This window comes from Pholis gunnellus (assembly GCF_910591455.1).
Source record: "Pholis gunnellus genome assembly, chromosome: 5".
NCBI classification, from domain to species: domain Eukaryota; kingdom Metazoa; phylum Chordata; class Actinopteri; order Perciformes; family Pholidae; genus Pholis; species Pholis gunnellus.
Window position 1 is genome coordinate 9,906,312 of NC_136531.1, and position 22,128 is coordinate 9,928,439.

At 44.1% G+C, this 22,128-nt stretch overlaps 1 protein-coding gene across 1 annotated transcript in view; it reads right to left on the bottom strand.

The window, feature by feature from the left end:
- Window positions 1-22,128, bottom strand: part of cntln (centlein, centrosomal protein) — an 83,051-nt gene that overhangs the window by 20,034 nt on the left and 40,889 nt on the right. Inside the window, exons 14-24 of the mRNA XM_079159717.1 lie at window positions 20,780-20,880; window positions 18,175-18,272; window positions 16,702-17,231; window positions 13,601-13,676; window positions 11,931-12,012; window positions 11,308-11,579; window positions 6,744-6,959; window positions 5,288-5,385; window positions 2,368-2,494; window positions 1,917-2,054; window positions 353-538 (exon numbers count right to left, since the gene is read on the bottom strand). Coding sequence (XP_079015843.1) covers window positions 353-538; window positions 1,917-2,054; window positions 2,368-2,494; window positions 5,288-5,385; window positions 6,744-6,959; window positions 11,308-11,579; window positions 11,931-12,012; window positions 13,601-13,676; window positions 16,702-17,231; window positions 18,175-18,272; window positions 20,780-20,880 — 1,924 coding nt within the window. The remainder of the gene's footprint in view (window positions 1-352; window positions 539-1,916; window positions 2,055-2,367; window positions 2,495-5,287; window positions 5,386-6,743; window positions 6,960-11,307; window positions 11,580-11,930; window positions 12,013-13,600; window positions 13,677-16,701; window positions 17,232-18,174; window positions 18,273-20,779; window positions 20,881-22,128) is intronic.

Genomic DNA, 22,128 nt, shown 5'->3' on the forward strand with positions numbered 1-22,128 from the left:
AAATTGGATTGCCACCAATCTCCATGTAACGAGGCCCGGCCTCCTCTTCCTGAAGAAAACACACTGTGAAAGTGTTCAAGTCTTAAAGCGAGGACTGGACAACACCGTGGCAGCAACCTGTCAATCACGAGGTAGCCTCGTCCTAAAGCATTCCCTGCTTTGTTGTCTATTTTACACTAAATGAGACCATCATTTACGAAATGAACATCATGCAGTGTTGAAGAAGCCTTGAAACTAACAATTAAGACCATAAACTCATGTTTAAATAGAGGTAATAAATCACGGGAGAAGTGTAGTCATTTTCCCTCAGACTTCGATACATTCTGACTTTCTTTGCCCTTTGGTAAAGTACCTTGATGAAAGAATGAAGCTGCTCCAGCTGGGAGAAGGCTTGGCTTAGCTGTCTCTGAATCCTGTCCAAGGCATGGGAGCTCTGCTGGGTCAACCCCTCCATTTGCTCAGTGGCTGTCTGTTCCAGTGCAGCCAGAGCCTGCTCACTGGCTCCCACTCGAGCCTGCAAGGCATGCATGCGCTGCTCCTGTAAAGACAAATTTGCAGGCAGAACTGGTGAGCTAAAGGCAAAACAATCTTTAGAAAGTAGAGAGTCCGCATAGGTCTGTGAGACATTTGTGGCAATTGTAGAATTTGGCATTTTTCGACTTTGCCGACACCGACAGGTAATGTCTAATGAGAGCGAGACATAAAGGGCTTTTCCATTGGCACTTTTGGCCTGGCCGAGTGAAACCATGCCACTTGATTTGGGTTTCCATAATCAGTTTTAGTGCGCTGAGTTGTGTATAGTTGCGCCCAAGAAGGACCATCTCGAGCGGGTTGCGGTGACGTCTCGCCGACCTCGGCCAACCAGTGACGACCCCCCTTCCACAGGTGTGTGGCGAGACTAAACTCATGTCTGTGCAGGAGACCAGAGAGAAAGACGTTGTGTGTTTTCAGCTCTCAGTACATTTGTTGTCTCCTGCATTCCTGTTTGTACTTTGTGCTTTATTTTACCGTTTCGCTTTCAGCTGTATAGGAGTCGTATTAAGTTGCTGCCAACCCAACATTTCCTAATTTTTTAAATGACTTTTAAATGAGGAAATAACAGGTGACTTTAATTGTGAAGAACTTATAGAAAATGAAATGTGTTCATCACCAAATTAGCGGAGCTTTGTTAGTGGTTATATTTCAATAGAAATACCAGACTACTAATACTGCAGAGTGGGAAAACAGGCGACAAGCTGCAAATATAACAGTCAAACTAAGCCAGCACGTGTGTGGAAAAGTGAATGTAGGCTGCAGTTATAGTCAACAGGATTGAAAAAAATAACATACAGGTGTCTATGAAAAGCATTTGGCACATCTAATTTTATTGTTTTACAACTTGGAATCAGTTTTGTACATTTTCTTACTTTGACATTTGAGTCTTTTGAGGTTGATCAGTGTCAAAATGCTTATTTAATCCACTGTGATTAATAATTGTACAACAACACATTAAAAAGTCCCAGGGTGTGAATCGTTCTATTTTGCCTGAAGAGGACTGAAAACAGCTGCGGTGTAAAGATTCATGGAAGTTATTTTCCCCCAATCCTGAAACCTTTCTTTTATTTTGACTAATTACGTACTTTTAAACTGCGATCGGCCCTGTGGGGTCAGTGGACCATCGGGGTGGGAATCTCTAGGCACCTCTCAAATCGATTCCCATTCAGAGGGCTACGATGCGATTATAAAGCCATTATCCATTCATCTCGATGCATCAAAAATAAAATGAAAATAAACACTCCGGAACAGGCGTTTACAACGCAGTTAAGTAGCTGAACTGAACTTGCCTCTCACTACTCAAACTGCTGTAGCACAAAACAGATTATTTAAAACTAATGTTCCTTATGATATCATTCTAGTGAGAACTATCCGTTTCCTACCTTTTTTCCCAGGTCCTCCTTCAGTTTTTTACACGAGGCTTCATATTGGCTTTTGTCTGTGGTTGCAACATTCAGTCTCCTCTTCAGAGAATCAACGAGGGCCTTCCTGTTGGTGGCCTCCTCTGATAAAGTCTTCCCCTGTAGAAAGTTGGAACAAAGAGGAAACAGGAAGCTGAGCAATTGTGTGGGGACACTGCAGTTCTGTTGAGATGAAGGTACTGAAGTCCTATATAGTAACACGTTTCACTCAAATCAATGAAGTATCTATTCTATTAGTTGATTTAACAGGAACCACAATTCATTATTTTGCTTTAAAGTCACCTAGGAAACATAATATCCGGGATATGAGAAATAACATGCACTGCAATCCCTCATTCTGTTTGTCATTCTACCAACGAGCATCACATTCATTTGTATGATATGACAATGGTGTCAGCTGTATCTTGTGTACCTTCTTCTCCAGCTCCTCCACCTGTCCACGGTAACTTTTCTCCATCTCCTGCAGGAACTTCAGTCTCGTCTTCAAGTCCTCCACCAGCTGCCTCTTCATGGTCACATCTCGCTCTGTGTGGCTCGACCTGGGAAACACACACACACACACGCACACACACAAACACAAACACAAAACAACAACATCCGAATAAGGTGTGAAGTATAAATCAATGTGTATTTTTCAGATATTCACATTCATGCACACGCTCACATGAAGCATCTACATAGCAGAACAAACACACACACTGAGACAGAAACATGCACATACACACAAAGCTGGCAGGCACAGTGTCCCCATGCAGTGCATCAGGCATGACAGCTCATTATGACAACTAAATACACTGGCATGCTGTTTGGGTAAGTGGAGGGGGGGGGGGATGTGAAATAAGGTTGCATATATAATTCTAACTGGCATATATTAGAACAAGTGCTCTGGCGGGGAATGCCGCACTAAGTGTGACTGGGGAGTCCTTTTGACAAACGGCATTTTGAATCAGCAGTGACACTACTTGAAAGACTGTTAACAAGTATTTAAATGTTTATTATTTGCAGCTCAGCAAATGTGCATCAGTCACATATAAAAACACGTCAGCAGGGGGACCTGGCTGGGGAAAGACTGATTATGGAGGGAATATGTTCTAAAAAATATTGTTTGTTTGTGTGCTGTACTGTGCTGATAATACTTCCCTAAAGAGAGGGCGATGTCTCTGTATTGTAAGCTATTCATGCTGTAACGGCTGCAAACAAGCACCCTGTGTCACTTCCTATTTTGATAACTTACGTATTGACATGCTTAATATTCCAGCATCCGTGAGGCCTTGTACTAAATGGGCTCAGTATGTTAGTATGTTTTATTCTGTTTTCATAAAAGGCAAATATGAGGCATTTTTCATGGTTGGCTTTACCTTGGGGAATTAGAACAAATAGAATAAAGATCATAAGCATGCAGTTAATTAAAATGTTTTTTGCCGTTTTTTTTCTATTTCAAAGATGTAGTGGATCTCTTAGCTCCCATACACATCATGGCTTGTGTGTTTTGAATAAACAGATGACGAAACGTTAGAGCAAATGCTTTCGTGTAAGTAAATGTCCCCGTCTCCCTAGGTGGATGAATGCCTGAGGGCAGACTGGCTAAATAAATGTGAGCTTGTCCTATTGGAGTGACATTAAATTAAATGAGAGGAGTCTAGCCTGGGGTCTTTGGGGGGAAAGTAGCGCTGGCTGGTTACCCCATGGATTTGGCCATTAATGAGAAAACCCATATTGAACCTTTCAGATGACTGTCTGGTGTTGACTTAAAGACGGAGAGCAGCAATAATAGCCCCAGCCAGCTCCCTCTATCCCAATGCTAATGGCAATTAGATCGACAACATTTATTTTAGATGTTCTCGTCTTCTGCACCCCAAAAAGAATAGAGGATAAAAAAGAATGCAGGATATGTGCTGCTTCTGCCAGAGCGTGTGATCTCTATTTATGAGTGTTAGTGGAAAGAGGGCAAGAGAGCCTCAAACTATATCCCAATCACTCGCACGTTTGTTCCCTTTGTTCTGTGCTTGTTGGCAATATTGTTCATCAAGCATGCGCGTATTGTAATGATAACAGTCAGTGGTCTGAAGTGTGAGTGCGTAAGAGCGAGCGAGAGAGCCCAATTTCTGTGTATGTTGTTAAGAATGGAGTGCGGGTGGACGTTTCATGTGGCTGATAGACAACAGGGCTAAAGATGAAAGAAGCTGCTTCATAAATAAGGCAGGGCCATAGTGCCGGATATTGACTGAGGACATGCCGGTATACTTTGAAATTCATTTCCCCCCCCCCCCCCCCTCTTCTCTTCTTTAAGGCGAAGCAGCCCTGCTCCCTGTGTGTGTGCCGAGATGTATATTTCAGAGACGTCTAGACATGTCTTTCATTCTGAGAAGGGGTCCCTCCATGGAGGCAAATGGTGAAGTATAGGCAAGAAAAGATGGCGAGTTAGTTGTGTGTGTGTGTGTGTGTGTGTGTGTGTGTGTGACAAGAGCCAGAGGAGAGACTGAGGCTGTCGTGGAAAGCTAAGGGATGTTCACTCTGTCTGCCTGTGATCCGCTGTGCTTTGGTCACACACAAACACAAACCCGCTGCGATCGTACACATGCCCTGGATGCATTATTGAGAATGGCAGGCAGAGGACACAGCATACCAGACAAAGAGAGCGAGAGGGAGGAAAGCCAAGTTGTTCTTTGTACCTTTCTCTCACTTCAAAGATGAGACACTAATGCAGAATTATGATATACGCCTTTCACAACACTGTTTAAATCTTGACAGTTTCCCTGAGTGAATTGTTTATAGCTATACATTATGACTTTGTAATGCAGCGATTGCTACGGTAGGCGCACCATGTAACTCATTAGAGCTTGTGGCCCACAGGCCAGAGTGATGCTGTGTGGGTTTTAGTGTCACGGGCCAAAATGGTCCCTCCTGCGGCACAGAAACAATCAATACACTGCTTTGATCAGCACTCCGTATCAGCTGCCCACATAAGTAACATCGCACACTACATGACACCCACATGCTCACATGTGCACAGGCACCAATTCCTTCAGTAATATGTATTCAACTCGCTCATGAGAACGGAGCATAATTTCACCAATGCTTCACGCAGAGGAGAAGCATTGCCTGAGTGGAGTGCAGCAGACAGAGTGCTGCCACATGGTGGAATCAAACACTACAGATGGGAGCTGCAGAGAATGTGCAAACATGCAGACAGACACACAGGGAGACAAAGACAGGGAGAAGGATGCAAAAAGGAAAAAAGGAAAAGTAAGAACTGTTCTGCAGAGCGACTGTAAGAAAGGAACACAAAGAGAAAGAACTAATGCTAATGAAGAAAAAGGTGTGAAACTAACTTGTCCTGCAGCTGACGGAGCTTGTCCTCCTTCTCCTGGAGTTGGCCTCGCAGGGCTTTGTTAGCTGCCACCTGCCTTGTGACCTCCGCACTTGCACTCTGGGGGGGAGGGCACACGGTTCGTGTGTTTGTTAATGCGTTTGAGTGCGCGATCGGGGGGGGGGGGGTTTTCGCGACACGGCTGATGACAGGTCAGGCACAGCATGCCTCCTCATTATAGTTACAGCGGGAGGGTAGAAGGTGCTAAAAGAGGTTAAAAGGAAAGCTGTATTTTCCAAAGTGGATGAGAAAAGGGGAGTAATATGAAAAAATAACAACGGATAGACCTAAACCACGGTATATATATTTCAACGGAGACTGTACTGTATATACGTGAAGAAAAAGACTAATATGTTAAAACAGGTTTTAAAAAAGAAATCCAACAACAACATTTAATCTTTATTATTAAAATGTCTTTTTTGTTTTGATCTTTTAGATCTCTGCACTGCGACATGTTAAGACACGCGCCTCATGACGACAGCCTGACTTCTGATCATTCGCGTGATGGATATTTGAACGTGCTTGTTCACTTTGGTTTAAAGGGCCCCGTGTCTCTTGTGGGAACTGTAGCAGTACAAGCTTTTGACAACGTGCTCACTCAGTGCGTGCACCCCCACAGTGCGTCCCTCGCCTCTCCCTTTTGCTGTCACCTGACATGACTTCCTTGGCTGTGTGTAATGACAGCAGCAATCTGCTCGGTGACACTGATGAGCTGGCTGCAGAGAGGGTGGTAATACCGTGGTACCACTCACACCTCATTCCCTATGATGTTGGGCACGTCTCTAACTGTTACCTGACAGGTACCCCGTAATGAGATCAAATGATAAGAAATGCTGATTCATGTCGAAGTCACCTGCAATTTCAGGTGATGTTGAGTGTAGATTGAAAGGCTCACGAATTTGTTTTTTTTATGCTATATGATTTGAAAGTAAAAACCTTGACAGAGTTTCTAAACTCCTCAAGGAGAGCGGGCTATTCAAACAAGTGAGACATTAAAGTGACTCAGAAATATCAATGTTTGATAAAATACCAGGGAAATGTTTTTTTCTGAATAAAAACATTAATGCCTGAATGAACTGTACAATACTGCCTAATGAGTAAAATTCACACTGAAATGTGCGAAATTCATAACCTTTATTTTCTTACTTTTTTTTCCATCAACTTGCCTGTACGGACGGAAATTCCTTTTCAATAGATTTTTGACAAATATGTTTTGAGCCAAACAGCATTAAAACATGTTTTCAATTCCTTGTTATTCACGGTATTATCTCCTCAAGCTCCACAGTGCACAAAATTGTAAATGAACACAATCCTTAATACCATCATCCTATTAAGAGATTTATCTCATAAGGCGTGCACAATAAGACAAAGCATGAGGCCCATTCATTACCACCAGAGTTCTGCTCTGAACCACTAACCTTAAGTCTGGCTTGAAGTTGTTTGACCTCAGCCTCCAGGGCCTGGTGGGCCGGATTAGCCGGGGCGGTCATGGTCCCGCCGTGGCAGGAGCACTGTGCGTTTACTGGTGCTGCTGGTACAGTTTGTTGGGGTAACGTGATCTGCCTCCACTGCTCCAGCTCCATCTCCAGAACCTTTTTCTGCTGCTCCTTACCAGTCAGGTCAGAGGTCAGCTTCTGCAACCGACAGAAAGAATTGGTGGTCAAGGCTACTGCTAATGATACTTCAACTAAAAAGCATAAGTTTTGTCAACTGTTACTAAACCAAGGAAACCTAATTTTTTGTTCTCGGATGTCGAGTGCAACAGTAAACGTAATGGGAGACATTATATAATGCTCTAAACCAAATCCCAGCTTTCTCTGCTTTAAGATGCAAAAAAAAAAAGTACGACTGTTGTAAGAAAAGACTTAATTTTGAATTCACATTACATGAATGTGATAGACGCAGAGACAACGTAAACACAATATGTTGGAAATACTGTATGCGTTAGCAACAGGGGGGCTTTGCTTTAATATCTAGTCTGTGATAAATCTCCTTTTTTATGCTAATTAGGAGGCAGATGAAGCCGTTGCCCGGTCAATAGGGCCTAATTCTCACTGTGATTGGCATGCATAATAAAGCCATCCTGCAGAATCAGAAAGCACTTTGGGACGGAGTGAGTTAAGTATTTAGTGAGAGGATGGGTTTTGAGTGATGAACGATAATGGCACTAGCTGATCATGTACAATGTACAGTGTATCAATGATACTAAACATAAGCATCTGAGGTGAACACTTTTAACCACATGTGAGCGGTGGAGCTCCAAAAAAAATCTCTTTGTCTGCTTATCAAGAAAATATGGGGCAGAAACACGTCTGTTTGGTTCAATACTGCCACAATTAGCTGACCTGGTATCATTTCAAACATCAAGAATGCTTAATGGCACAAATAGGAGACATGATACATGATGCTGCACACATGGGGTGAATGCTGAAAACACACACAGAGAACACACGCACACACCAAAGTGAAACCACAGATTCCCAGGAGTTTGCTCTCTGCTCTGCATACATGGAGGTTATTGATATCTGGTTGCTGGCTGACACCTTTTAATAGAATCCCTCTTGTTTTAGGTTTCCTCTGCTCTGTTGAAGACGCACACGCCACATCCCCGGGGGAGGGTGGGAGAGAAAGAAGTAGGAGCGATGGAGTGGGAGAGAGAGGAAGGAGTGGAGAATGAAAAGTGGGGCTATGGCTGCAGTAGCCACGGTGCACAAATTAAGAACGGCATTGATGACAGTTCCTGTAATACAGGCTTTGATTTCACGGGGCATTTTTCAGCCCTGGTGAGAGATGACACTGACGTGGGCTGATTTACTGGTGGTCCATTAGGCTGGAAGAGAGGACACCTCTCTCTCTCTCTCGCTCTCTCTCTCTCTCGCATCTGAGCAGTGGCCTCACTGATACCTTTCCAAGTGATACTCAATCAGTAGCAGGATAAATAAGGAAAAGGCTGAAACACAGCTGTAAGAGCCTACATAAACACATGCACAAATCACAATGTCAACATAAACCAACCAAAATAGACACTAGTGTAATGTCTTACTGTATAACTTCCTCAATCACTTTGTATTCATCCTGTTGGCCAGAATTTTTTATGTGATTTGTTGTGCAATTATCATCAAAATTCAAATAATTTCTGGATCTTTTGAAAGTCAGTGGGTTGTGTCTGTTGCACCCACTAATCCCGTGATAATCCCAGCCCCTTACATGTTAGAGGAGGGCAGTACACTCGGCATGTAAAGAGATAAAGCTGCTCAATTTGCGAGGCAATGTCACAGTACACTGCAAAGTGAAGGAAACGGGGAAGTAATGACTGAGTGAGGTAGATAATCCAAGCAACAAAATGATCCCGTATTTGGATGATACGCATGACTAGCACATTTCGTCAAGAGCTAGCCTCGGTAGAAATAGGACATGCTTCCCCTGTCACCTGGGTTTTTTAAGCTTCTTATGCCACCTTAAAAGGATATTTCCAGTTTATTACAGCTTGGGTCTTATTTTCAAATAGTCGCCATGTTCCTCGATCTCAAAATGAATCGTTGGGATCTAGGAATGTGGCACATTACTAAATGTCAGACATGGCAACAAACACGGCTGATCATATAATCTGATGGACTGTAACGTTTTTTTTACAGTCACCTCCAGGTTATCCAAACTTATTTGAAAGAGAAAACTAAGGTGGACATTGTGAACATCAATCCATAGTTCACAGACTTGTGTTTCCACTTTTACCTACAGTACTTGCCGTAGTTGTGAGTGAACGTTTCGCTGAGCAATGACGGATCATTACTGACATTGCGGGGGCGCTCACTTTAGCTTTTACCTCCAAATAAAGTGGTCTAGATAATCTGTGTAAAACTTTTGGTATGATTGTCTGACTGTTTGTATTATTTGCCACATTGGACTTTGTTGCAGTGATATTGCCATGGTCCCTAGATCCCAGCAATGGCATCATAACCAAAGCAAGTAATAATAAATAGGAATCATCCTTTGTGATTAATATGGTGGGAAGAAAGGGAAGCCGCCACACATTTCTGCACTGCGGGTCTGAAAGTCAGGGTTACATTCTGGTGCTGATTAAGACATCTGTCAGGATACCGTTGTGCTGGGGACTCGGTGATGAAAGTCTCACCATGCTGTTGAACACATGTTCCCCTTAGGCTGGGACATGGAGAGCTGAGTGCAGCATTACAAAGCACATCACACTTCTCATGTTAAAGATTTAAGAGCAGCAAAATGTCGTTTCAATAGCAGCTATTAAATGCAGTTGTTAAGTCGGTTAGAAACTCAAAACCCAAACTCATACAAAGACCACAAAGGGAAGTGTGAATGAAAAAAGAAGCAGGCTTAATAATGAAAGGAGGTAAGGAAGGGAGGGACAGAATGGCTGAAACATCTGGAAGACACAGCAACTTGAGGTCAACGGATTAATCGGTTTGGCCGATAAATGTGTGACAGACTCATGTTTTTAAATGTAGAATAGATCAGAGATGAGAATAGATGGAATGTGCATTCTCCACATCGTAATAACTCCAAATACCTACAACCTTTATTCTTTCGAGCGAAAGGGTTGGAAAAAGTGGGTCCAGGTGAACAGATGATTTTGCAACTAGTGTAAAGAAGATGGCTTTGCAGAGTTATATTTTGTTTCCGTCGAGTTTGAATGAAGAGTGTTTTACGATGCTCTGCCGCTGGAACAAACCGGATGATTAATCTAATATCAGCTTTTTCCTGATCCGAACATATTATATCGGCCTTTAAAAATCCGCTATCGGTCGATGTCTAGCAGCAACACAAACAAGTTTCTGAGAAACTGCCATGCTACTTCTCACATGATGGCCCCTGTGGAGGCTGTCCTAAGCCAATTACAAGCAGAGAGTTTTAGTTAGAAAGTTGGCAAGGACCGCCTGGAACAAGCCCAAAGTCCATCACCTCTTGCCCTTTCCAGAGAGGGCAACAAGACATGGCTTTGGCCAGTCAGTCGGCTCCAACTTTCTCTGGTGGAGTGGCATTAATACTGCAGGAGGGAAGAGGAAACTAACAGGAAGACAACAATTCCCTCTCCGTCCACTCATTCACGGTGTTTGTGTGTGTGTGTGTGTGTGTGTGTGTGTGTGTGCATACTCGTGTGGCTTTACTGCTGTGTCTGAGTCTAAGATCTCGTTGGGCCTTAGCAATCAGATGCCTGGGTGGGAGCACAAGGGCCACTTCTTAGGTAGCAGCACTATGAGGGCTGGACTCTGACCTGTGTGTGTACAAGTCTAATATACTGCATCTGTACTATTCACTCAGTAAACATACGGACATACAGACACATGCGCCTAATCAGGCGTCCAGTGGGACCTCGCTGGCTGCTGCTATGTCTGAATTCTCCAAAAGAAGTCTCCTGCCTGTCCGATTAACGACTGTATCTGTCTAGGTGTTGGTGTGTGTATGTGTGTGTACAGTATGTGTGTGTACATATGTTGGTTTGTACAAGGAAACCCTGGCAGGCAAGGTACGGTTTAGGGCCAAAGCGCTTGGTGTTTTATTTATAGTCTATACCAAGTCTAAGAGTTTCCTACCTGGAGGCAGGTACTAAATAACTAAATGAGTGTGTGGCAGTGGTCACCGTGTGTGTGTCTGCACACGCAGGTGCTTGTATTTGGAGAAATGTAACTGCTAGTGACACAGATTGTTGAGGACTGCCTTGTTGAAACATTCAGCGAGACGAGGAAACAGCAGAGTCGGAGAGAGGAAAAGAGAGAGGGGGGAGATTCTCGTCCTCTCCTCTGCTCCGTGGCGCTGACCTCCACAGACGAGGGTCGGCCTGTCAGCCACACTTATTAAGCATGATATGTGCAAAGGACCTGCTACTGCTGCACTCTCAGTCCTCAGCAAATACAAAAGAACCACAAAAAGAAAGACAAAGACAGTAAAATAAGAAACTTATTACAGGCTTTCCGATTTACACATATCCCTGTTTTCTTTCCCCCAAGTTACCTGCGTGCGCTGCTCGCTGCTGCAGAGCTTCTCAGTGAGGGAGTTGAGTTGTGCCGTGATCTTCTCATTGGCCCTTCGCAGCTCTTTGGCAGACAGCAAAGCGTCTTTCCTGGCACTCCGTAGTATGTCAATGTGATGCTGGAGGGACTCTATGTGCTGCTGCAGAGAAGAGGAGGAGTAGTGCTGGGTCTTCATTAGCATCCTCTTCTTCCTCCTCCACCTCCTTTCCTCTCCTCTCGTCCCTCGGTCCCAGGGCTCATGCTGTTCATCGTCTAACAGGAGGAAGTACACGCAGGCACCTCAGAGTTGACAAGTGCACAGAACAAATCCCTATTTAGAAGCTACTGGTGGGAGTTAACAGGCTTATGTAAAAGTGTCTCTGTGTATGCACAAGTGAAAACTGTGATATATTTAACTACTTGAATGATTAACATTTGCCATTTATAACCAATTCAGGAGTGTCAAGTTCTGAAAACAAAAAAAAAACAAAGCTTGTTAACTTCTTAAATACTTGTTTCCGATCGACAGCACGTACATACATTGAGTGTTCTTCCTGCTTCAATTAATAGTCGATTAGACTTCTGTAGTTTTGCATGGGTGTGAAAAAGGAGAACTCGTGCTACCTTGGGCCAGAGCATCGGGTTGTTTTCTGCTGGATTTTGCTGCGGGTGCTGCCGTGTTTGAGCTCTGTGAACACCTGTAGGACTGAAAGAACAGAAAAGTCAGAGACGGAGATGAAAAGCAGCTGTTAGATGTAAAACAACCGGTTGACATGTTGTGCTCCCTGAAACGCAGCTCATAATGACACCATGATCACAGGCTGTGCTCAGTTTAACGCGACAAGACAAATCACCCTGCGCTTTAATAATTCACCTGAGCGCGTTCAACTGACTTCAACGCAAATGCTTCTCAGCGCGGATATTACTCCTGACAGACGCTTGCAAATACCGCCTTTGTTCAATCACTGTGGAAGTGCCGTGATTCACTCTTACAGTACGACTTTGTGTGTGTGTGCATAAGTGTGTATGCGTGTGTGTATGTGTGACATCTCCCAAATGCACCATCGTTTGTAGTGACATCAAAGAAGGCACCCCCCCCCCCCCTTCTTCTCGGCCTGTTTCCTTTGTATAAAGGGTCAGGTAGGAGTTGATCAGTGCCAGGTTTGATCACACAGTGCCTTGCAGAGAGAAGAGTGGGGGGGGGGGGGGGGGGGGGGGTTGAACCCTTTGGTTTGTGACATAGCGTGTCGTGAGGGGCCAGGGCTGTCACAGCGATGAGCCCGGGAGGAGCTGATGGGCACATTTAGCGGATCTGGAGCGGTGAAACTTAAGGGGATCTGAGAGTGAGGGTCCTGACAGCTCCCTGGCTACATGTACAACAACAACCTGCTCCTCGTCTCCACCTTCTACCTAGCTCCCCTCCTCCTGAAAACAGAAAGCGAGGGAGACAGAATATCTTTAAAAGGTCCCCCCTTCTTTCCCCACTTCTTCTCTTACTTGACGGACATATCTCTCTGGGGTTTGGAGCTGCCATGTCCTGCTATGAAGCGGTTTGATATGGACGAGAAATAGGGCCCAGGCCTATTGATTGTAATGGTGTGGAGAGGTGATGGTAAGGAGCACCGACAACCACACATGGGCAAGACTTTGTGAATGCAAGAGCAAAGGGAGTCGAGATCACATGAACCTCTATGACTGTATTACCTTTATGGTAAAAAGACATCATGAACATTGAAACATTAAATAAAACACACTCCCTTCACTATCAACTCGCAGCAAAAATACTTCATCTGCTCTCCTACAACTCTAACAATCATCCTGTCAGAATAAATGTGTGGACATTGAGGACATTTTAGTAAATAGTACATTACTTAAATTACTGAATAAGGCACAATGAAACATAACACAGATTTTATAGCTGTAAATAACTGAAACATTCTGACTTAAATTAAATCAAATTCTAGTTTAGTTTGGTAAGGTTTGTCAACAGATTCTGTCCTAATAAATAAGTATCAATGTACTGTACTGTCAATCAACTGTACTGATACAACGTATTCTTCAATAACTGAGTGATAGTTTAGAATCAGTGTACGGATTCAGAAATAGTTTTTCATCACTGAAATAACGGCACAATTAAAACAAGCCGAACAAAAAGCTGTGTGTGCTCTCATTCATAGGCTGTCTATTCACATACATCCTACTTAAATGTTACTCTTGCAGAAGTAGTCTGCAAAGGGAACACACACATGCCATGACTGTAGAAGTGTATTATTCGTTCCTTTTTTTTGACCAACCTTCTTGTTAGAGCGTTGTCGGTAACGCATTGTCTCTGTGGTCACACTGTTGAGACTGTCCTCGTACTCCTCACCACTGTCAGTGCAGAGAAGAGTGAGAAGGGTTATTACAGGCCAGAAGTTGAACCCACTACCCCGCCTCTGAAACTACCACAACTTGACAAAAATCCAATTTACCTTTTATGGTTGATTTAGTTGACATCAACCAAAAATATGTGCATTTCGCAAACCCCCCCCCCCCCCCCCCTGCCTACCAACAGAAAATCAATGTCCCATCCAATTTCTGAGCTGGAAGTGTAAATGTGGGTGTAAATGAAGTGAAAAGCTGCAGTGTCTGGTGCTGATGGTGAATGCATCAACATGTATGAGAGCGGCTGTGGCCTTCATTAGCCCTCTGTGTGTGACAGACGTGTGTGAGAGGCACGGCTGAGCGGAGCCAAGCAAAGTTGCATCTGATGGACACACGGCGAGGCTTCCTGGGACACACATACACACAGGCTGACACACACACACACAGGTTTATTGACAGTGACCTTTGACGTGAAGGTGGAAGCCAGTGACATTTACGCTGGCAGGTTTATTAAGGTGGGGCCTGGGAGAATCAGCGGAGGTAAAGACCACGGAGAGAGGATCTAACTGGAACATGACAGGGCCGTGGGGCTAGTTAGGGTTAAAGCCGGTCTGGAAGGGGCACAGGGACTTGCTGAGGATCACTAGTCACCACCAGTAAAAACCCAGGGTTACAAGCATTTGAGGAAAAACGATACCTGTTTCATGCTGGTGAGGCAGCTAAACCGTCTGAAGTCATCTCACTAAAAATTTGAAAATACTTTTCTGCTAATCACATGAAGATTCAAATTGACGAATACCACAGACAGCCAACCGGAGGCCAATGAGACAACAGGAGTTACTGCACCCACAGTCCTTCAAAGTTTCCTGGATGTGTTATTACCAAACAATACAGTTAAGGAGGTTGTGCTGGCATGTTATGGCGATAGCATATGTGTTGTTCAGTTACAAGAACACATATCTGTTCATTTAAAGCCTGGGTACAACATTGTGTGGGTCAAATCATGAGAAATGACTAACGATTCTTCGATATGGGACACATTGGGTGTGATGAGTATGAAAATGAAGTGACTCATATGTCAACAGTCACCAGATCTCTACCCTGCTGAGCATCGATGGGAGATTTTGGAGCGCCCTCCACCACCACCATTAAAACACCAAATGAACATCTTTTGAGAGATGGCATGCTACTGTACACATCCTTCAGTTGAGATCCAGCAACTTGTAAAAATCTAAAAGAAGACAGCCTGAACTTGTGCTGGCGGTCATGCGGTGGCCCATCACCTCAGCAAGACACTATGTGAATCCCTTTCTTGTCAATAAATTGTCACCCATCTGCATCGAAGTGTATTCCAGAGGTAAGTTTTAACGCAATCATGAACACACACTTCATATTCCTGCCAACAAAACAATTCAATATGTTTCTGAGCACTATCCCTTCTGCCCCCCTGCTCTCATTCTGTCCTACTCTGGAACAGAACTGCTGATCTGCTCAAAATGGTCAGCTGCCTCCAGCAGCTCAAAACTTGAGAGAGGGAGCCAGAGGCAGCGATAAAAAGGAGGAAAAAAAAAAAAACAAAGACTTGTCAGCAGCCTTAACGAGTCTGACATCTTGATTTGGCACCATTTAGGCCAAACCTCCTTAGTCAGAAATACTGTATTTCCGAGAGCGCCTACCAGACGTATTGCTGGAGAAGACCGCTGCAAGATAAGACACGCAGAAGGCTTTACAGTAACAAATCAGTTGACAGGTGCCTTAAATAAGACAACATCTCAGTTTAGACCCCTTCTTCACAAATCCACTTAGATCCTCCTCTCAGGTAAAGCCTATATTAGACTGCTGCTTATTAGCCACATGGAGAGGGCATTAGGAAAGCAGGGCATAGCTGCACCCGGTCCCTGTTAAACAGCCTCATGTGGATTGAGATGGGGTGGATTACAGCCTGGTGAATTAGTTGGTGAAGAAATGGGGAGTTAGTATGTTCGAGCAAGAGAGAGAGAGAGAGAGCGAGAGAGAGCGGATACAGAGAGGCATACGAGGAGAGAAAGCGAAGGGAAATAAATATCAGCGATAGCTGTGAGTGTTTGAAATCAAATCATTCCGACCATCACTCAATAAATGTTGGCTCAGTGGCTTTTTTGCATAAAACATACATGAAATAATTACTGTCGATGGTTCTTAATTTAGAGGGTGTTAAACAGCTTGTAGACATCTGGTACTGAGCCGAGTAGGGTCATTCAAAATTTATCCAACTAAATTAACGCGAGGAGAGGAAAGAGGAGGGTGGGTAAGATGGAAAGGAAGTGTGTGCGTGCGTGCGTGTGTGTACGTTGGTTTATAGGGAGGAAATGAGAGAGAGCGCGCACACGCATTTGTGAATTGACATGCCACAAGATATCCAACATGACTAGACGCAGGGTGGGGTTACCTTCTATACATGTATGGTTGTGTGTGTGCGGGTGGAGGGTGGGGGTGGGGCTTGGTACTTGCAGGGGGATCCTTAGCGCTGTCAAGGGGGGGTTAGTGAATATGCAAAGGACCAGTAAATTAAATCAAGCTGCCAAACTGTCAATTTCGAGGTAGCGTGACTAGTGCATGAAAATGGCATCACTGGAATGGTATCGGAGCTTTGGGCGGCCCCCTTATCCCTGGGCTTTCCTGGCATCGGTTCAACTTTGTGCGGAGAGGTGGCTAATTTTGCATGCAAATTTCAGTCAATAAGCTCCAAGCAAGGCATCCCAGGATATTTCAAAGGATCTGACAGTAGTTTCCCCCTCCTCTCTCCTTCTCTCTATCATTCTTGCTCGCATTCTTCTTTTGGCTCCTGAATACCAACTAGACAGCAGATGAAATTCAATCACCCATTTGCTTACACTTTGCATATGCACGTTGTCCCCTCGATGCTGCGTGGGCCCCCCTTACCCCCCCCCCCGCAATTCAGCCAGCCCACCCGCTCCACTCCTACCACCAAAAAAATAATGAGGAGGGTGCCTGTGAGAATAAGTGCATCTGTGTGTGCGTGTATCATTACCTATCGACACTCATATCCTCCCACTCGTCCTTAGTGGGACTGGGGCAGCGGCCTTGCCAGCTGATGGCTTGATTGGGGCCGACTGTTCGGTGGCTGCGCTGGTGTAACGGACCTCTGAGCCGAGTTGTTTTGAATTTGACCTTGCAGCTAATGTTGCTTGGGATCCCGCCTGCCTGCGCTGGCGCTGCAGCACGATTCCTGAAGAAGTCCCTGGCTGCCCTGAGGATCCCTAGATCCTGTCTCAGCTTCAGCAACTGATGATGGAGCTTGGTAGCCTCTTTCTGAGAGGCGGCCAGCCGGCCTTCTAAAGCCATGATCTCGCTGCGATGCCACTCCCCCTGGGCCACAGCCTGGGCCTGGGCCGCCTCTTCACGGACAGCTTCCTGGGTTTGCAGATGATCCAGGGAGGCTTGCAGTCTGCGGCAGTTGTGGGCCAAGTCTTCCTTGGCCTCAAGTAGCTGCTCTCTCTCTTCCCTCAGCCCCTCGGTCTCCTCCTCCAGGGACACCATCCTCCGCTCCAGCTGTTGTATCTGAAGGAGTCAGAGATATGGGGCCCTCAGTGGTAAAACATAGTTAGATCTTTCCTTGCATATCTGTTGTTTTTACCATAAGTACTCAAACTTCTGAACATGCTGCTCTTGGAATGCTAGTGAAAACAACAACATGCAAAGCTGCGAGTTCGCCCTGTTATTGGTATCAGTATACTGTATGTTATCAGAGGAAATTTCTATTGGACGCCAGTTCCTGATTTGACCTGTGTGTGGTAGCATGCACACAGTGTTTTCCATCCCCAGACATTTTCTCAAGGGTGTATGTGCCAATGCATATACGCCGTGTTGAACCAATGAGGGTTGTAACACCCTCCTCTCCAGCCTGGCAAGGCTAGGGACATCTGACTGGCACCCCCGCACTCTGATCACCCTCATCAACCGGGAGCACTTAGTCTATTTGTTAGATCTTTGGTGGGGACTGTGCATGCCTGCTGGGTTTGTGCCTCCAGGCAATTTTTCCCTTTTATTTGGTTCCCACTCTGCCTGCTGGTGAAGCCTAGTACCTTTCAGACCAAATTAGAAGGCTATCTCCACTCTTGATGATTCACTGCCATGAAGGCAGAAGTGGGGGGCGACGTACAAATTCATTGCAAGCGGGGGTTTTAAAAGCATGTGTGCAAAAACATGTGCAACCAACAAACTGCCTCGATTCAACATGTATGTTAAATGACCTACTGTTTTCTGGGATAACTTAATAACATTTTCTCTGCTCCACCCCTGAAGTTATTATTTGTGGTCATTTGTAGAATGTTTTTAACATGTGAGAAAAACAAACTTCCAAGATGAGACACAGAGTGGGAACAATTTCGAATCGTTCTTGATCGAGAACATTTTCTGAGAGGCATTGTGCTTAGTTACGGCTCTGTCGGGCTTCTTTTATTGGCAATGACAAAGAACACTTAGTGACGGCATAGTGCTGTACCTTTTTAAATGACTGTTCCATTCGCTCTGAAGAAACAGAAAGCTTTTTCGGTGTGCTGCTTTTGACCCGCCGCTCCTCCAGCACTTTGTGAAGCAATTCTGCAAAAGGGAACAAAGCTCGTTATTGTGACATGATGTGTCAAACTCAGGCGGCTCAATCAATAGAATGATTATAAAGAGGGTACATTAAATCAATTAGCATTACTAAGGTCTAATTTCCTTCCTACGGTCCAGTTTCTTTTTTTTCTTCTGTTGTCAATCAAATCAGAAGGAAGGCAGGATCCCTGATGCTCTTTTCATAAGGACTTGAAATCTTCGCACCGCTAAAACCCACCACCTGTTTCTAAGACCTTATCAAATAGCCTTTTTTCCCCCTGATTAACAGAAAGCTGTTTCATTTAGCAGTCCACGCGGAAATAGGAAAACAGTGTTCAAAAAAGCACACACTGGTACGTGCTATGTGCAACCTCTCTCGGGGGGATCTTAAACAAACGAAGAGAAGTGCTTGAATCCCCCGTGAACACACAGCCCCAGGCTGCACTGCTTTGTAGTCCACTATGTTTCCCCAATGGACAACTAATCTCCCCAGACTAACATGCTGCTTTATTCTGAGAACTTCAATAGTGGCCTTGGCAAACATATGATTTAGTCCTTATGATAACAACAGAATGAATGCAGTGCACACATATTCACGTGCGCATACCACAATCCCACAAGCCTCAGTGTCACTGTTTGACAGTATAAACCTGTAAAAGTATCGTTATCTGCGCACCTAGATGTAAAGGGCAACAGAAAACTGTTTCAAACTTTCTGCTTTTCATTCTTTCCTGTTAAACATTGATGACGGGACGACCAAAATAATTTGTACGATGAGGCTGAAAGAATTAAATAATCAGGCGCTTGACTTTTCAGGTCAGTTGATCTTTTGGAGAGCGAGTTGGCAAGAGAGGCCTTAGAAGGGAGAGTTAAGGAGCGAGCGCTCTGTTGTGAGGAGCTGCTGCTCCCTGGCTTTGCATTTGACGCTTTGCCCAGGGAAGTTTGTTACTTTGAATTAGCCTGCTCTTTTGTCTTCCCAGCGTGTCACATCCAATCAGACAGAGCGCCAAATAGGACAGGAGGGCTGCTGTGTTCGCTGGGTACGTAACCAGGTTGGGAGACAATTATCCGGCTTCAGTGCTGGTGGCTTGGGAGTTGGCACCTCAGCACTACCTTCATGAGAAGACGTGGTGGCTCCCTAGTCACCCACGGTTGGAGGAGGTCCTGGCACTGCGGCATACATTAACGTCCCTCCCACGTCTCCTCATGGGCTGCAAGCACAAAGACCCTGTTCCTTTCATCTGCTGCCTTTCGTTAGTGTGATCCCGGCGCGAGCGTTTCAACCCTCCATCCCTTTGATCGGGTCACAGAGGTTCCTCAGGAGCAAATGTTTTGGCCATTCACAATTCTTTTTTTGTTACAAATGTTGAGCTTACTTCCTATTGACTCTGAACATATTGGTTTTAGTCCAGAAGTAAATATATACAGCCTTCATTTAAGTACAAAATAATGGAACAAAGCTGACATTTGTTTATGGTAAGATTATCTTCTCCAAAATCATTTTGAAAACTATATAAAATAAAAATTGAAATCAAATGGCAGTGTCTCCGTGACGTAACACATTGTTATATCACAATCTGTCTTTTGGTTTAAAACGTATTGTGAATGGTTTGGTTTTGTGCCAAGTGTGCATCTTTTATACTGAGAGAATACAACTTTAACATTAGTGGTAATAAAATTAAAACAGAAGTACTGGAGAGCCCATTGCATAAAGCCACTCTCTGCAGTTGGCATGGATTTTGTTAATGTTTTGGTATTTTTACCTGATAGGAACTGGAAAAAGACAAAAGACACATATTGTCAGCCTTTTGTGTAACATTTATATTCAGTGATTATTTGTGTGACAGGATGTGAAACTAAGTATGTCCTTTAGAATGGGCTCATTTCATAGTATTCCTGACCTGACTGTCAATAAGAGAGGATCCACTATTTTAATTAGTGCCATCCTTTAAATCACAAGCTTGCACCTCAACAGTCACAATCATTGGTTGAGAAGAAAATTAAAGTGATGGAGGACAGATTTGTTATTGAACTAGTTAATTAAAGCCAACGGTTGCGGTGGTCAACGTCTGACAAAAGGTTGCAGATTGGATTAAAAGTGATGTGCTTTTCAACATCGGGAATGATATATGCAGACAAGATGAACACTACTTGATCTCTCAATCAATTTGCAAGGAGTTGATCAAGTCTTAATTGAGTTTTCGTATTAATTCCACAGGGATTTTGTCTTATTAATTCTGCTCACTAATAGACATGGCCCAGAGGTAAAAGGATGGCTTAAAAGTGATACATCAAGTGCCTTTTATTAATCTTTGTGGCAAGATCCTTGGCATTGTAGAGAACAATACAGTAAAACCAATGCAAGAATAATTGCATTCGAAAAATTAGGCAAAAATATTTCCACACCAACAGAAATAGAAAAAATGCTGAAAACACAAAGTGACTTTAAAGAGTCATATTCCCTTTTTTTTTAAGTCCCTAAAATAGTACAAAGGAAAAAAAAGGTTCACCTTGGTGTTCATTAGCGAGACACACGTGGAGCTCCTTCACTGTGGCCCGGTCCATAGCAGCCTGGACTCGCAGCATGTCCAGCTCCTCTTCTACGCCGGCTCTGCAGTCACACACAGAATTCACTTTTCTTCATTATGTCAAATCTATTCTTCTACAAATATAAATGGCACAACAAAAACATTTGGAATAGATAAATATGAAACCACTACCAACACAAGCATTGTATAACGAGTGTCTTTCTGGATTCCACTGTGGACTCCATTATTATAGAAACTTTGATTACACATTTGAACTTGAATCTTATGCACTGGCTTTCTCTTCCCAACAGAAAAGACGACATTGTTAAGAATCAACTAATTAAAATGCTTTTTAATTCATCTGGAAATCAAAGTGACAAGCAACATGAAACGCCAAGGTAGGAAAGTACAGTGTGCGTGTGTGTGTGTGTGTGTGTGTGTGTGTATCATAACAGACAAACAGACTGGAAAGTGTGCCCAATTACCTCTCTGCAATTAGCTTGATTCCTGCTAAAGGCTAATTATGTGGAGCCATGCTCAAGACTTTGCACTTTCAAGTTATTATTAGGACCCCAACTGAAGTCTACTGAGGATACACACAAGCCCACTGAGACAACCACACCTGAAACACACACCTAATTTCCCTCCCCTCTGCGCCACAGAGTCAGAGAGAAACACTAGAAACAAGCTCCTGCTACTGGTGGCATTCTTCCCTCAGTTAACCTCATTACAACAGTAGGTCTCCCTTCTGGCTTACTTCTTAAGGCATGCAGCGAGTGCACTCGATACACTCTGACGTGTTTGAGCACTAACAGGGCATTTGTGGCTATGGTGAACTGTGATGAGCATGATGGCAATTAACTCAAACTAGACACCTGTTTCCACCAATCTAATATTGTGAGATCAACCAAGAGATTTTTCCAGACGTATACCAAGAAAATGACTTGGGAAAAGTTATCGCCATAGCACAGGGAAGAAAATTAATTAGCTTTTTAGCCCACACACTCCAGTAGAGGCCTTTTCTAATGGCTGACCGCAGCTTAAATAAGTACACAAATGACTCTCCCTGAGGGGGGTGGGGGGGGGGGAGCAGATGGATATGTGTCGCTCCTCTATAGATTTTCCTCCATAAATGAACTCAAGTCGATGAGGCACCGCCACTGCCTTGTGTGTCCAGGCTGTTAATGGGACAAATGAGCTGAAATATGCAGTATGTGAAATGAGCCTGTTCCATCTCATGTTTCTCTTTTATGCCTTTTCGGATGCTGATGGTATTGACGCTAAACCAAAGTTCATATGCAAAACATTCAATTTTGTTGAAGGATAAGCAT